The sequence below is a fragment of the Castanea sativa genome, chromosome 6 (genome assembly GCF_040712315.1).
Source record: "Castanea sativa cultivar Marrone di Chiusa Pesio chromosome 6, ASM4071231v1".
Lineage (NCBI taxonomy): Eukaryota > Viridiplantae > Streptophyta > Magnoliopsida > Fagales > Fagaceae > Castanea > Castanea sativa.
This window is the reverse complement of record NC_134018.1, coordinates 55282728-55299924: the sequence shown is the minus strand read 5'-3', so window position 1 is coordinate 55299924 and position 17197 is coordinate 55282728. Positions and strand designations below refer to the sequence as shown.

Here is a 17197-nt window from a genome sequence, read left to right as displayed (position 1 = left end):
GAATGCATTGGGAATTTATATAGCACTTGAAACTCTCATCGTACATAAATATGGATGTAAATTAGTTTAGTTATATATAGATGTAAATCATTTTTAAGAGAAATTTAATTAATTGTTTATCCTTATTTTATAATTGCTTAAATGCACGACAATAGCCTGTAAAATTCCAACTGAGGTTGTGTATAAACTGACTTTTATAAGAGATGCAAGTAGGTTATGAAATTGTAGGCAATAACCCGACTTTAAAAGAGTGTAATAAATATATTATGATATTCTATAATGTAATTAAGTGCATGGCAATAGCCTTCAAATTCCCAACTGAAGTCGTGTATAAATTGTCTTTTATAAGATATGCAAGTAGGCAGGGACGGAGCTAAAACTCTGAATTAAGGGGGGCTGAAGTATAAAAAAAAAAAAATTATGAAACTCCAATTTTTTTTTTTTTTTTGAATATTATGAAACTCCAATGAGTATTAATAAATCAAGGCTGTCAATTTGACTAAAAAAACAAAATATTTCTGTACCAGTTGATACCAGTATACCTTTTTGAAATTACCGCTATTTTAATATATATATATATATATATATATATATATATATATTGCACTTTATATAATATCAATATATTAACCTAATATATAGTAATATAAAAATATATTATACTTGAACTAGAATTATATTATCTTTACCTTAGTTTTCCGTTTCCCACCCATTGACCCATCCGCAAGCCAGGTTTTTTTTTTCATCTGATTTATTCTCCTCCACCCATTCCTTATCTTCTAGACCTTTCTCTTTCTTTTCTTTTCTTTTTTCTCTACCTTTTCCATATCCACACCATTAATCATTTTTATTTCTCTCCTCTCCTTCTTCAGTTTGTTTCTCTTTCCTCGTTTCATCTTCTTCATTTTTCTTCATTTCATCCACTGTAAACCCTCTCTCTCTCTCTCTCTCTCTCTCTCTCTCTCTCTCTCTCTCTCTCTCTCTCTCTCTCTCTCTCTCTCTCTCTCTCTCTCTCTCTCAAGTGTCATTCAAAACATCAATTATGCACGTATTTGTATGCTCAATTTGCTATTGTGTTGTGTTGTAAAGACTCTACCTCTTTGCCTTTCTTTTCAGTTCAGTACCTCTCACTCTCTCTCAGTCATGGTTTTGAAACTCGGACCGTTCATTGAACCGTAAAAGGGACAGGTTCAAGGTTTTTGAGATCGAACTGAGGTTGAATCGGGGTCGAACCGTGATGATGTCATAATTAATTTAATAATTAATTAAAGCCTAAATATAGATATTAAATTTATAAAACTAGAAAAATTGACTAATATATCTATATATGTGAGGAAAATTTAATGATTTTCAAGCATATATTTAATAATTAAATAAGAAAGTTAATAAAATAGAATAATAACCATGAAAACATTAAAATTTATGATTAATTTTTGAAGTAAAGTTGAATATCTTTGAAGGATTTTAATTATAATTTTTTTTATTCCTTGTAAGAGATGGACAATTTAATTAAGTAGAATAAAATTGTGTTAAGTTGTTTTTATAAAATAAAATTTTTAAAAAATTGCTAAGGGGTTGGACCACACGATTCTGGCCATCGGTTCGTACGGTCCAACCCTGGTTTTAGGAGTTCACGGAACTAACAAAAAATCCGGTTCTTTATGCTTAAAAAATCGGTTTTCATCTCGGTTTTCGGTTTTCACGGTTCGACCTCCTGATTTAGTCCGGGTCTAAAAACAGTGCTCTCAGTATGGTATTTTTATTTTATTTTTTCCTTTGGGAATTTGATGGAAGGATCGAAACTTTAAATTTAAAGACTAGTTTTGTTTCAAAAATTTTAAAGGGTTGGGCTTTTTTGTTTTGGTAAAATTGGTAGATTGGGCTTAATTATATATTTTTGTAACTTTGCTATTGGTGATTTTGTTATTGGGCTTACTTTTTTTTGGAGCTTGCCAATTTCCTAGATGTAATTTTATTGAACAAAAATGCTAAATTAGTACCTATATATATATACTATTTTTTTTTTCATATTCTAGGGGGGACCATTGCCCCCCAAGCCAAAGCATGGCTCCGTCCCTGCAAGTAGGGTACGAAATTCTAGACAATGATCGAATTTAGAAAATTAAAACATCTCAAAACTAATTTTTGATGGATTGAGCCTTTATCAAAACTTGGAGATTTCAATTGATCGAGAAATGTTTGAATGACATTCAAAATCTATACAAAGTGTATGCCTTCTCTGAGCTGCATTTTCACACTTCAATCTTGAATATTAAATGACTCAACTCATGAATACTAATGAATTATTACATTGTCATGGAATTTGTCAACTAAAAAACTTAACAAGCAACTTTCTCAGACAAGTTGCTACCATAGCTTTGAAATCTAAGACTATTTCTTCAACACATTAGGATTCTCTTTTCATTTGAAATAGATCATTTCATGATATTAGTAAAATATTACAATTTTAAATGTATATTTAATATTATATAATTTTAAATGAGGAGACATTTTATACACTATTGACATGAAATAGACTTTCTTCATTTCAAGTGAAATGGTGAGAATCTTCTTCTCTATTCAACCTTTGGCTTATTCCAAAAATGGTTGAATGGTACATGTAATCGTCTTTGTACTTACGTTTCTCATCTGAATATGGTTTAATTTATTTTTGAGTACAAACAATTATCATCATGACTTCCCGGATACGCCTTACCAATTGTAGCAACAACAAACGAAATATATTCTTCTATTGAATTGTGTTCTGCAAAAGTTCATTTAGGGGTATGTGCGAACTGTGAAGTATACCAATATATAACTTTTATCTTTATACTTTGATAAAATCAAGTACCCATTCACCATCCAGCTATTCATTCTTAACGTGAAAAAAATCCCAATTTTGGAAAAGATGCAATCTAATCAATTTCACGTGTGTGTGAGAGTAATTTTGATGTGTGAACTGAAGAGTGATGATGTATCTAAAATGTTATTGGAGGGTTTACATTGAGTCTTTGTTGAATTTATCGTCACAATCAACCTCTTTGATATTATAGTCTTATTTGGAACAATCGTACATATTAGAGAAATTTAGATTTTTTTGATAAATTAACTAAAACATATACAATATTGTGTAAACTGCCAGTTTATTAATGTGATTTTGAAAGCTCTGTAAAAATCTAATTTTTACTACAGAATATATAGTCAATGTAAATTATCATATATTGATGATATATGGTGGCGGAGTGAGAAATTTTTTCTTACGGGCAAACTTGTGCTAAAAAAGTTTTAAACTTAAAAAAAAAAAAACCGTGATTAAATAGTAAAGTGGGTGCAATCAAACAAAATCATATAATCAAGAATTTGTTACTGAAAACTGAAAATACTGTAGTAAAATAATTTTTAAATGTGTGAATAGTGTTGTGAGACCCATTTTTAATAAAAAAGTTGCTGAAAGTGAAATTTGTGGGTCCCGTAAACAGTGCACGGGTGCACTATTCACAAGAGAAAAGTCAACAACTGCGGCTTAAAAAAAAAAAAAAAGAGAGAGAAAACACGCAAGAAGAAAACGCAGCCGTGAATAAGTTGGATCCAAAACACTCACATAATAAACAAGGTTGGAAACCACTATTGGAAAATAATAATAAAAGAAAAAAAAAAAAAAGCAAGAAACCACTAATCTAAACCTCATCAGAGTTAACACTTAACACTAGTTACCACTTACTAGTAACTTTTTCACTTGGATATCACCAATTCAGTACAGCAAATATACAATACACAACAAACTACACACTCACTGCACATTCAAAGAGGGAGAGATAGAGAGAGATACCATTACCCACAACGCTGGTCTGGATAGAGAGAGTTGAAGCGACGGTGCTAATATTGACATGGTACGGCGGCATAAGGAGGATTCTCTTTTTACTATTCAATTTTTTTTTTTTTTTTTTTTTTTTTGAAGTTATAAACTGCAGCAACTATGTGCTGTATATATATATTGATACATATTTTTTTAAATGGCAAAAATGTAAAATAGACCCTCTAACTTTCACCATTTTTCATTTCAGTTATCTAACTTTCAGTTTTATCAATTCAATCTTTTAACTTTCAATTTTTGTCAATACAAGGTTCCGTCACAACTCAGTTAGTGGCTGTTGTTAGAACTCCTGAAATGACGCCATTTTGCATGTTTTTTTTTTAATAAATTCAGAATTAAAAGAAAATAAGAAAAATCTGGGAAAAAAAAAACATTAAGGGGAATGATGGACCCAAATCCCGACTCGGAGCTCCGATCCTTACTCGAATTCAAGAAAGGGATCCATAACGACCCCAACGGTGTCGTTTCGTCTTGGGACTCGGCTACCATCGCGTCGTTGAACGCCAATGACTGTCCCTCACCTGGTACGACGTCTTCTACGAAGGCGGCAATGGCGCAAACTCCGGCAATGTCATTGCTATCGTCCTCGAATGTCTTGCACTTGCCGGCAAGTTGAAGTTTCACGCTCTCACTGAACTCAAATTGCTCAGAAACCTCAGACTCGCTGGAAACAACTTCATCGGTCGGGTCGAGCCAGTTCTTGACACGATCACTACTTTGCAGCATTTGGATCTATCAAGTAACAACTTCTCTGTTTTGATTTACGTTAGGCATTGGGGTCGGACAATGTTTCTTTGTTTTGTTTTGATTTCAGGGGAAGGTAATGTTTTTTTTTTTTTCCAGATTTTTCTTATTTTCTTTTAATTCCGAATTTATAAAAAAAAAAATGCAAAACGACGTCTTTTCAGGAGTTCTAACGGCGGCCACTAACTGAATTGTAACGGAGTTTTGCATTGACAAAAATTGAAAGTTAGAAGACTGAATTGATAAAATTGAAAGTTAGAGGACTGAAATGAAAAACGGTAAAAGTTGGAGGGTCAGTTTTGCATTTTTGCCTTTTTAAAATATTTTATTTTGGAAAAGTCATAATTTACATTGTATAGAACTCCCAATTAGAAGGGATTTTTTTTTTTTTTTTATATATATGGAATTTGTTTAAATTGTTTTGCTGATTGTATTTGGGGGGAATATGGGCTAAGGAATGTGTCAGAAGTTTTTTTTTTTTTAGGTTCTTTATATCAAATTTCTCTTAATTAAATTAACTTTCAGGAAGGCCAAAATCTTAGGGGCGGCCGGTAAGTAAATTTTAATACTAAGCTAATTAAGATTCTTCCTATCTAGTATAATGGAAATTTAAAAAAGTCAGGGGGGCCATGGCCCCCGCCCCTGATTGATATGTTATCTACGAACGTAAAATCCAAGAAAAAGTTATCTACCAACATATTATAAAGATTAATTATGGTGTCTAAGACTAAGAATACATTTCCGTAATTGGATAAAACTCCAAATAATTATTATAATTAAGTGGAGTTTTAATTTTTTTTGGATAAGTAGATGAAGTCTAGAGTACTACACGCCACGAAAAACGTAGTTAATTTGAACTAGGATTAAACAGTTGTATTTAATAACCTATATATTATCGGTTTAATTTCAATGAAATTGTACAATATACTTACTCTATTACTAGTAGGATAACGTTTTTACACACCGCCTTAAGCTTTATATATAAGAAACCATAAACCCTTTAATTAGACCATATCTCTTTCTTCATACTTTTGCCTTCTTCTCGTCCTTCTTCTTCTTCTTGATCTTTGTTATTCTCTTTTTCTTGTTGTTCGCTATGGGTGCTGGATGTACTGATCCCAACAACGGTGATCCTAAAAAGAATTACCCTGGAGAAATCACTTTCTATGTGTTGGTAACTTGCATTGTCGCTGCCATGGGGGGTTTGATTTTTGGTTACGATATTGGTATCTCAGGTAAGTAAGAATTCAAGAACCACAATATAATACTATATTTTTCTTTTTTTCCATAATTAATTCTTCTTTCACGTACGTTCCATGCACGTATATATGTTTATGTGTTTAGTTTGATTCTAACATATATGATTTTTATATAGGTGGTGTGACATCCATGGCTCCCTTCTTGCAAAAGTTTTTCCCATCGGTTTATCATAAGGAGGCCTTGGATAAATCAACCAATCAGTACTGTAAATTTGACAGTGTCACACTGACCATGTTTACATCATCTCTATACTTGGCTGCACTTGTGGCATCGTTTGGTGCATCATGGGTGACCAAGAAGTTGGGTAGGAAAATATCCATGCTCACTGGTGGTTTGGTTTTCTTGGCCGGAGCTATCATCAATGCTGCTGCTCTAAATATTGCTATGCTTATCATTGGTCGAATTTTATTGGGTATTGGTGTAGGCTTTGCTAATCAGGTAAATATAAAATCTCTTAATTATTTGCTTTTCTTGAATTTTTTTTTTCTCTCTTTTGCTTTTACTTTTAGTCTTTTACATGCAAGTTTTAAATTTTATCCTTCAAAGATCTTATTACGTAATTAGGACTAGCATTGGGTAATTTGTTTTTATTATTGAAAACTAATATAGTAGGCTCAGTAATATATTGAAGCGACTAGCTTCGAAACATAATCCTAACCCTAATTCATGGGTTGCTTAAGGTTGCATGAGTTTATCCTTTTTTTTTTTTATTAATTCTTTCTTTTTCTGGAAACATGGGTTTATTCTAAATTTATAAGGGAAATACATAATAATAATAATAATAATCTTTCTTGTGATAATAAAACAATTAAAAAGTTGATATTAGATACCAACAAGAAGTAAATAAATGGGAACAAGCAAGCAAAAAGTACTTTTTGCTTGTTCCCATTTATTTGTACTTTTTGCTTGTTCCCATTTATTTACTTCTTGTTGGTATCTAATATCAACTTTTTAAAATTTATTTATATTTTTAATTTTTAATCATTTGATTTTTGTTACCAAAAAGTAATATAAATATATAAATTTTTGTTCAGTAATATAATGAAGGCACTAGCTTGGAAAAGCAATCCTAACCCTAATTCATGGGTTGCCTTAGGGTTACATGAGTTTATCCTAAATTTAGGGAAGTACATAATTCTTAAAATCCTCAATTTATATATGACTTTAAAAAATTCTTTTAACTTTATCACTTACTCTATATATTAATTGATAGAATTACTCAAAAGCTTATTTTATTTCTTTCAAAACTGAACTTATAGATATAGTGTATAATCTGTACATGTATCACTAAATAACTTTGATTTATTCAATTGTGTGTAGGCTGTACCATTGTACCTCTCAGAGATGGCTCCATACAAACTTCGAGGTTCTCTCAACATTATCTTCCAACTGTGTATTACAATAGGAATTTTGATAGCCAATGTTGTTAACTACCTCACACCCAAGATCAAAGGTGGCTATGGATGGCGTGTAAGTCTAGGTGGTGCAGCTGTTCCTGCCCTCTTCATTGTGATCTCATCATTTTTCCTCCCCAACACTCCAAACTCAATGCTTGAGAAGAATGAACCTGAAAAAGCTCGAGCGATACTCAAGCGAATTCGTGGTGTTTCTGATAAGGAAATTGAGGCTGAGTTCAAGGATCTTGTGGCAGCAAGTGAAGCCTCTAAAGTTGTGAAACACCCTTGGAGAAACATTCGGAATAGAAAGTATAGGCCTCAATTGATCATGTCTATGGCCATTCCATTTTTCCAACAATTTACTGGCATCAATGTTATCATGTTCTATGCTCCTCAGCTTTTCAAAACAATTGGGTTTGGGGATAATGCTTCACTCTTATCCGCACTCATCACTGGTGGAATCAATTGTGTTGCTACATTGGTCTCCATCTATGGTACTGATAGATGGGGTAGAAGATTTCTTTTCCTAGAGGGTGGAATTCAAATGCTCATATTTCAGGTAACACACGTCTCAACTATTCTTTTTATGTGTATTCAATTTTATTCCTATATCAAAAGTTGCATCCATAAATTTTGATATAATGTAAATTACATTGCTCATGTTGTAGGTTTTGGTAACAATCTTCATTGGATGGAAATTTGGAGTAACAGGTCAAGTTATAGACTTGCCCAAGTGGTTTGCTGGCCTTGTAGTGTTCTTCATATGTGCCTATGTAGCTGCTTTTGCGTGGTCATGGGGGCCATTGGGATGGTTAGTGCCAAGTGAGATTTTCCCACTAGAGATTCGATCGGCTGCACAGAGTATCACTGTCTCTGTGAACATGCTCTTCACGTTCATTGTGGCCCAACTATTCCTTACCATGCTATGTCACTTGAAGTTTGGCTTGTTCATCTTTTTTGCCTTTTTCGTGGTACTCATGACCCTCTTTGTCTATTTCTTCTTGCCGGAGACCAAGAACATTCCCATTGAAGAAATGACGCTTGTGTGGAAGGAGCATTGGTTTTGGAGGAGATTCATGCCTGAAGATCGTCGATCAAGTCTAAATTCCTTGTGCTAGCATATGTTTTTTATTGGTCTATTAATTACTTTGGTTTTTAATTTCGGTTTAGCATTACGCTGGAAACCCATGCTATTTTATAAGTTGCTGGGTTGATATTCTCTTCTTTTTTTTTTTTTTTGGTTTATATATATATAAATATTTGTTTGAATTTTACTTGGGCTTTATTTTTTGCTTTTCATTTTCTAGACTTAGATAATGTGCATGTGGTATTGTTAATGACGTAATTCTAGTCTTCTATCATATTAATACGAGGTCCATAATTCTTCTTCCATATGACATGGAGGAAAAGTTATGTCTTCTACTTCATTAATTACAAACGAGCAATTGAACTTCATAATGGTAAAACATCCACATACACTCTCCATAACATTCTCGTTCCTTCATGAATTTTAGAAGACCACAGTTTTCTTTTAAGACCAAGATCTTCCCCGTTGAATCTGCCCTTTTGGTATTGCTAGTGGGCTGATTTTACTATAAAGTTCCACTTCTGTTGACAACCCAGATAAGTGTATTATCTTGCTATTGTGAGGCTGCAATTTGAACTTTAAGAATGATTGTCTGAGATTCTTCGTCAAACAATTTTCCAATTTCTCAATGTTCGGTTCACTTTTGTTGCTTCATCAGATTAGCTAGCTATTATAGGTGGCTGTGCTAGCTCCTTGCTTAATCTTTGATTTTGTTCTGAAATGGTCAATCCGTCATGTTTGTAACCTTCACGCCAAATATAAGAAGTCAATATGTCTTCCCAATCCTGCATCTATTCATTGCTTGTCATATTTGCCTTTGAGGATTTTAACACAGATTTTATTTTGATCCAATGCCTTGTTTTGTATTAGACTTCCACCCCAATTACTCAAGATTAGTGGGATTATAACCTATTTATTTGCATAAATACTATGCACATTATTATAACTCCCTTACAATTACATTTATCAACACACTCTAATCCAACTAAATAACATAAATATGAGTATTATCTCATAGTGATATTTATCAATTAGTATTATGATTCACTAAATCAACCATTTATTTTTTACGATGGTAGTTGATGGAGCCGAGACGAAGTGGTCATTTTTGTTAGTTCAAGTATCAATAATACAAAATTGAAAATATGATGTTTCATTTATAATAAGAAATGTCAACGGAATGGAATGAAGGCATACCATGAATTCTTTAGCCCTATTCTACATGGTAGTTGCTCTCTCGTCCCATGTTAACTCACCTCGATCCACCTCACATAAATTTAAATATTCATTAATTAGATTTGTAAATAATCGGTAGTAAAAATAATAACTGCAAACATTTTTCAACATTAAGGCTGTGTTTGGTTCAATATAAAATGTTTTCCAAGTGTAAAATATTTTCAGGTGAAAATATTTTTTGAAAAAGAAAAAATTTTCAGATGTTTGGTGCCATTTCAAAAAGAACTTTGAAAAATATTTTTTAGTGTTTGGTTGTGTTCTTGAAAATACTATAGAAAACACATTTTCTACTTATTGCTCACATTTTCTTAGCTTCCAAACAAATATATAATATCATTTCTCAATAGATAAACACAAAAGAAATAAAACCCAACAAAAAAAATTCATCAAATCCGGTAAAATTGAGAGAAGGAAGAGAGAGAGGAAACTGGGTTTGATCTAGAGGCAACAGAGGCGATTGGGTCACAGTGGGTCGCTCGTCTTGCGGTAGTTTGCTCGACATGGGTAGAGAGAAAAAGGGTAGATCGGTGACATGGGTGGTAGAGGGAGAAAGAGGGAGGAAGAGAGAAACAGGGTAGATTATCGGTGGAGTCAATCTTTGCTTGATCGGCGATGAGAGGCACAACCCAGACAGCGGTGGAGTCGATCTCAAGTTCAAGTGACCGGCCTCTCTCTCTCTCTCTAACGGTGGGCAGCTCTCTCTCTCTCTCTATGACGGTGACCAACCTTTCTCTCTCTCTCGGTTTGATTCTTTTTATTTTTCTGGAAATGGTTTGAAAGTAAAATAGATTTGAAATCTATTTTACACTTTAGCCAAGCTCATTTTACAGTCAACGAAAATGATTTTTTGTTTGACCAAATTTTTCATGCATAAACAAACACATGTAAATTGTTTTTTCAAATACATTTTTAGCTGAAATAAACGCAGCTTAAAATAATAAATATTCAATTTGGAATTTGGGCTATCAGCCTATCACCTTCAAAGTTTGAACGTGGAAGCCAACTGGAGCAGCCACGTGCAGCCGAACATGCACACTGTTCTAATCCTAATCCTAATCCTAATCCTAATCCACTCACCGAAAAATTAATTAAAATATAAATAAAGAAAAGCGCGCATACCCGTTGCTTTTCCCTCAATAAAGTATAAATACAATCCTCACTGTTTAATCCCAAAAAAAAAAAACCAAAAGCCAAAAAGTCGCAGAATTCACACAACACATAACGCACACTTTTTCTCTTTGCCAAAGCACAAACCAAACTTCTTTCTCTCTCTCTCTCTCTCTGAAGCTTTCGGGAAATCGACGACAATGGCGAGGCCATCACAGCAAGAGATCGACACGTTCGTCGCCATCACCGGCGCGTCTGAGTCAGTCGCTCTTCGTAAACTGGAGGTGCATTTTCCTCATCTCTCATCCTCATCCTTGTACATCACTCAACTCAACTCACTCACTCACTCACTCACTCACTTTGTATTTCTAGGGTTTCTTGTATCTTTTAGCTACTTCTTGCTCTAATTCTTGATTATCTTTCCTGATTATTAGCTTGTGAGAAATTTGATACATAATGTACTATGATTTGGAAATTCATGCTTAGTAATCAAGCTTAGGGACTCTGTTTCGTACATAAATTGAAATAGTTAGTGTGCTTTGTGTGTGAACGTGTTTGAATTCAATTATTAGTCTATTTTGTTGAACATTAATCACTGTAAGTAATTGTACATGTGTAGTTTAAGGACCTAATCACAGAATGCTACATCGGTTACTAAAATTGCACCACAAAATGTAGCTTAAACTCGGCTGTGATCGGGAATTTGAGCCCCTGGAGTGTTTCAGAATGAATTCTTTTGATAAAATTTGTTATTATTTTGATTTTAGACTAAGTATTGAAAGAAGAAGCAAAAAAAAAGTACAATGTGCATCTTTTTAAGGTAAGATAAGTTCCTTGCTATATGCGGGCTTCCGTGCATTTCGCGAATTTTTTGACATATTTTGGTTGGTAAACAGGAGCATGGAGGCAATCTCAATGAAGCTGTAAATGCACATTATGGTGATGTCGGCAGAGACATGTATGGAATATCAGTTTAATTCACTTTATTATCAATATATATATATATATATATATATATATATAAAAATAATTTCCTTTAAGTCCTCTATCAGTTTTTGAGCTAATTATTGTTTTAAGCTACCACTAAGTTAAGTAATACTTTTTTCCTTCCTTGTCTAGTACAAATCAAGCAGCTGCTGCTTCCCAGCCATATAATTTCCCGAACATGAATGGTCCAGTTCAAGCCGGACCACGTGGAATTTTACCATTATTATCTGCTGCTAGAAGTTTTAGGCCTTCATTACTGCTTGACGCCAATTACAGGAGAGATCTCTATAGTTCAATTGGTGCTTCTGCTTTCGGTACTCGTGGGCCATATGTTTCACATCCAGGGGAGGGCAGGGAGTTTCCACAACACTTGAATAGTGGGAATGAGCAGCCTCATCATTCAGGACTAAGGCCGACTGAGTATGATACTGGAACTTCATTACCTCATGGTCCGGGAACCAATGAGAATGTAGAGGAAGAAATGATTCGAGCTGCTATTGAGGCTTCAAAGCAGGAGGCTGAAAGGAATTATCTGAATCAGCTACGTAGTGCTTCAAATGTATGCTATGGCTAATTTTACTGCCTTGGCCTGTAATTTTTTGAATTGTTTACTTTAAGTTCTTTTTATCAACATACTTGTGCAGGATTCTTCTGGTATTGGGCTACTGCATAACCAACATCATCCAGAAGATGATGATATTTCTCGTGCAATTTCATTGTCCTTGAAGGTATTTATTTTTGGATCTTGTATTTTTGTAAGTTATTCATGCTTTCCCTATGTTGATTCTTGGTTCCCCCAAACATGAATTGAGTTCAGACAGCAGAGCAAGAGATAGCAAATCGTGAGAAGCAAGTAAAAAATGAAGATCAAGGAGCTGGATCTTCTGATTTGATTGGTAGAAATCAGAAGGCTAAGAAAAGTAAATGGAAGGTGTGTTCTTCTATAGCTGGCTACATTTGTCTATCACAAATACACACAAAAAGCAATTGTGTTACTTTTCATCAAAATGCATTATTGAGATGCCATTTGAGTATATCAGCACCATCTAGTGGGAAATGCAAGCATACTTTCAGGCTTCATTTTTAGTGCATGATAAACTAATTGTCTGGATATTGTGGCAAAAAAAAAAAAAAGTTGTATACAATACACAAAACTCACTTTTTTGCAGGGTCTGTGAGGTGATTGGTAGGCAGCCTGACCCCCATTTTTATTTTTGGAGAGAGAGAGAGAGAAGGGGCCTGCGCTTTGAGAACACCATGCTCAAGATCTTAGATGGAAGGTCTTTTTGGCTTAATTTTTTAAAAATTTATTTTTAGCATATCACTTTGTTTCAGCTCATCTTAGGCTCAGCTCAGATGCAGATTTGTGGAGCTAATTATTCCTTCCTGCATATTACTAGTCCACAGAAAAAGAAGAAATTAAATTAATAATAAAATGATAGTTACCAAAATTATATAATAAAATATTTTGTTCTCCTGCCTTGTGAAGGCTTGGATGTCATTCTTCTAACTGAGAAACATTTTTTAGTTGAAGCTCGGAAGCTCATCGCACAAAGAAAAAGCTGAAAGTAGGAAACAACACAACACAGATGCTGTTCATACTGACAAGGTATTGTTTGTTTGCTGATAGAAATTTTGAATCAGCTCATGCAAATAATAAATAAAAAAAGTAACAGTAACAACTGCTTCACTAAATTCTCTGTTTACATCTTTTTGCAAAGTGGGGAGGCATTTCTTTGGAAGAGCTTGATGATGCAGCTATGATTGAAGCTGCACTTTTTGGACAAATTCCTGAAGGGACTTCAAATCACTTTCAGCATGCACTTAATATGCAAAGTGGTCAAGATAGAAGCTCCCCTTCTCATTCTGTACCTCATCCTCCATCACCCTTTCTAACAGAACAGCAATCTCTAAGAGAACAACAGGTTCTAACTAACTTCTTGCAATCAGTGTGATGATAACATTCTGTGTGATATGATTGTTCAATTTTTCTGTGCAATATGAATATCCTGCATCCTTCTTACAGGAGACTGAAACTCATCAGTTAAGGGAAGAAAAATTCTGCAACAAATTGCTTGAGGGAGAGGTAGTTTCAAATGTCTGTTGGGTTTTGGTGTTCTTGCAGATGTTATCCTAGTGTTTACTGAAGATACATTGACATTTTTTTGGCATGTTTCTTTTTTTCTTTTTCTTTTTTCTTTTTTTATCATATCAATATAGTCAACAGGGTTTGTTTAAGATGGCGTTAAATTCTTTTGTAATTAGAGAGTGCATGAGATACAAGGTTAGAATAATAAGGTTTGAGTGCTTCATCTATTTACGACAGTTTTACATGCTTAAAGATTTATATATATATTATCCCCACCATTTTTTTCCTGAGTGTACGTTATATTGCCTGGGTTTGAGGTTAAGAAATAATCCAGAATGAAATGGAATTATTGATGTGAGAATGAGGTTTTGAATTTTACAAAAGTAATGAAACATTTTTCCTGGTGAGAGAGTGATTGTTGCCAGCCATAGGTATATGTCTTAAATTGTAAGAAATAAATGCATGGTTATGTATATTTTCTTGTATAGAGGGGGAACTCCCATTATGATTTGTTTAGTGGTAGCTAGGCTGTTCATATCTCTCTCTCTTTTTGATGACAGGAACTGGAGAGAATACTAGCTGCAAAAGAAGCTTCACTTTCAAAGGAACCAGCAAAAGATGATGAGAATGCAGTAACTCTCCTTGTTCGGATGCCAGATGGTAGTCGCCCTGGTCGTCGCTTTCTCAAGTCTGACAAGCTTCAGGTAAAAATATTTAAAGATATAAATGAGTATGTGCATTTTCTGTCCCAAGAAAAATATTTATATTTGTTGGCTTAACTGACCATGGATTTGTTCCTTTTTAGCTTCTTTTCAACTTCATAGATGTTAGTAGAGTGGTGAAACCAGGCACTTATAAAGTGGTAAGTGGTTCCCCATTTCCTCTAGATTTCTGATTTCCTTCTGTGAACTGTTAAATTTCATTAGGTTGGCATGCTGCTCACCTTTCTGAGTGAGAGAAAACTGTGAAAATTCAATCATCATTGCTTTAACTCAAAGTGCAGGCTTCTGGCAATACAGTTTCAGTAAATGGTTTGCATATGCTCAGTTCTGGAACTAAAGTTTGTAAAGGATAACCATTGAAGTTGAATTTAATTCATTTGTTGCTGTCAATTTTATTTAATAATTAATTTAAACATTTGAGTCCACACATAATTTATTTCTAATTTTTTAAGAGTGCTTTCTTATCTATAGTTTATTTTAATTCAAAATATAATTAAAAAGGGAAAAAAAATTCCTCAACTACTAAAGACTTTGGTGGTTTTGACTCTAGTCATCCTTCTTGGGGGGGAGGAGGGGTGGGGTGGGAGAGGAGAATATTCTTAAAAGAACCTGGAGTTGGTTTCTTCAAAAAATATTGTAGTAATTCTTTTAAGATTGAAAGATACCTGCTTTGAAACATGTGATGTTTGATAGTGTTTAAAGGCTGAAAAAATATGTGGTAGTTTTTGGACTTGAAAGATACCTGTATGTGTGAGTTAAGAGTTTGTTATTGTGTAATTTGTGTTAGTATAAGAGCACTGGGTGTATTGGCATTAAAAGTTTGTTTCTGGTGTAATGAGATTTGTGTTTATGAGTGTGTTTGTGCTTGTGAGGTTTGTGAGTGATTGTATGGTTTATGAGAGTTAGTCATGTGGTTGTAAATTTGTAATCCATCTCATTGAGAATCAATTTTAGTTGGTGTTGTTCGTATTTGTAGATATGGAGTTGGTCAAACAACTTTTTACACTTTGTATCTTGTGTGGATATTTTTATTTGTTGTTCTTGTCAATGCATTTCTGTTGGTCCAAACCACAGCAGTAACAGATATATGAAATTTGGGGTAATGGGCAAATTATAACAGAAAATATTGATCCTAATGCAATCATCTTGTATGTGAGAGGATGCCTTTTTTAAGCTTATTGGGACTGAGGCGTTTGCTTTCAATATACGCAAATCTCAATATTTAATCTATGGTTTTATGTGATGCTGTTGAAATTCTGAATCCTTTCATAAAGTGGGCTAAAATTGTTAGTTTTTTCCTTTAATATGGTTGCCAGGTAGATCTATATTTCATTCAAGTGTTTTTTTTTTTTAAGTATTTAATGGTAGAGTGATTTGTAGCTATTTTAGGATTCATATATTTTTTCTCTTTCTTTTAAGCCATAATTGGCAATTAAACGATTATATTTAGCTGTTGCTAATATGTATAGAGTGGTAGAGAAGTTGGAAAGTATATTTCAATGAAAAAGAAAGCAACAGGAATTGATTGGAATGTGGAATGTGTAATGTGGAGGGAGTTGATAGAATTACCTACTCTTGTTTCTTTGTTTCCATGATGAACAGGTGAGGCCATACCCCCTGCGTACTTTCAGCATTAGTGACTGTTCATTGACTTTGAGTGAACTAGGCCTGACCAGCAAACAAGAAGCATTGTTCCTGGAGTTGATTTGACATTGCCGCTCTTTTGTACTGAAAATTTACCAATTAGAATATCATGTTCAACTCAGTCTATACTCTGTACTTGTTTGTGACTTGTAAATAGTTTGGCTAAGAGTACTAGAAATCTGAGACGGGCTGCCCTGCAGAAATTTGCTGGCAATGAATTGAAAACTAAATTGATGGGATTGGTTACATTGCCATTCACAATATCAGTGGCAGTTAGTATAAGCAATCAATGATTGATTCTGTTGTTTAGACTATGGCATGTCAATTTAGTGTCTTGTTGGTAGAATAAAAAACATATAAGAACAGAAAAGGTGGAGTTAGTGTCTAGCAATGTGTCCAGAAATATTGCCAATGATCTGGACAAGCCATGAACTTAGCCAAATGTGGACTACTCTTTGCTATAAGGAATGTGAGTAATGGCATGGTGAACAAGCTTTTGTCAAAGGTCTGGTTTCAAAAGACTTGGTGCCAATTCGAAATACCTTGGGTCTCCTCTATTCTTAACCAGAATGTAAGCAAAGGATTTTCAGTTTTTCAACCAAAAACTGGAAAGCAAGCTAAGTCAATAAGGGTCTTTCCTGAGAATGAGATGGCCGTGTCACTATGATTAAGTCAAGTCATAGACTCAAGCTATTTCCCTCTGCCTTCAAAGATATCATCTCTGCACTGTTGGCAAAAATCAGTTAAATGATTGGTGTCAATGAAGATAAACTATGTACGAAAATCCTCAAGGCCAAATATGGCTCTTTTGAATACTGTTACTGGCTAAGAGGAAGGGAGTTGAATTCCATATGGGTTTGGAAAAAGTTAGAGATTATTTGGATTTGCTGTTTTCATAATTTATAACTCTGTTTTCATAATTCATAACTCAAAAATGGTGAGATCCATGGCTCAAAAGTCCGTTTGAATTTTGTTTCTAGTTTTTGTTTACATCACTCTGTTTTCAATGGCATTTTCGTAATTAAAACTACATACTGGGTCCCACGATTA

General features: G+C 33.9%; 2 protein-coding genes across 2 annotated transcripts; both read left to right on the top strand.

Annotated features, from left to right (window-relative positions):
• Positions 1-5714: 5714 nt before the first annotated feature.
• On the top strand, positions 5715-8393 carry LOC142640207 (sugar carrier protein C-like). Its single transcript, XM_075814291.1, has 4 exons — positions 5715-5853; positions 5994-6316; positions 7199-7834; positions 7944-8393. The coding sequence occupies exons 1-4, from the start codon at positions 5715-5717 to the stop codon at positions 8391-8393; spliced, it is 1548 nt and encodes a 515-aa protein (XP_075670406.1).
• A 2395-nt stretch (positions 8394-10788) lies between these two features.
• Positions 10789-16458, top strand: LOC142638184 (plant UBX domain-containing protein 9). Its single transcript, XM_075812197.1, has 11 exons — positions 10789-10989; positions 11602-11663; positions 11825-12251; positions 12337-12420; positions 12510-12623; positions 13221-13301; positions 13414-13617; positions 13719-13778; positions 14342-14485; positions 14587-14643; positions 16106-16458. The coding sequence occupies exons 1-11, from the start codon at positions 10906-10908 to the stop codon at positions 16211-16213; spliced, it is 1425 nt and encodes a 474-aa protein (XP_075668312.1). The 5' UTR covers positions 10789-10905; the 3' UTR covers positions 16214-16458.
• Positions 16459-17197: the final 739 nt, after the last annotated feature.

Excerpts from the sequence above, each read along its gene's own strand:
- LOC142638184 (XM_075812197.1), top strand. The coding sequence starts at position 10,906 with ATGGCGAGGCCATCACAGCAAGAGATCGACACGTTCGTCGCCATCACC. Across the intron at positions 12,624-13,220 it reads CTAAGAAAAGTAAATGGAAG|TTGAAGCTCGGAAGCTCATC; the intron begins GTGTGTTCTTCT and ends AACATTTTTTAG. Across the intron at positions 14,644-16,105 it reads AACCAGGCACTTATAAAGTG|GTGAGGCCATACCCCCTGCG; the intron begins GTAAGTGGTTCC and ends CATGATGAACAG.
- LOC142640207 (XM_075814291.1), top strand. The coding sequence starts at position 5,715 with ATGGGTGCTGGATGTACTGATCCCAACAACGGTGATCCTAAAAAGAAT. Across the intron at positions 5,854-5,993 it reads TTACGATATTGGTATCTCAG|GTGGTGTGACATCCATGGCT; the intron begins GTAAGTAAGAAT and ends ATTTTTATATAG. Across the intron at positions 7,835-7,943 it reads TTCAAATGCTCATATTTCAG|GTTTTGGTAACAATCTTCAT; the intron begins GTAACACACGTC and ends CTCATGTTGTAG.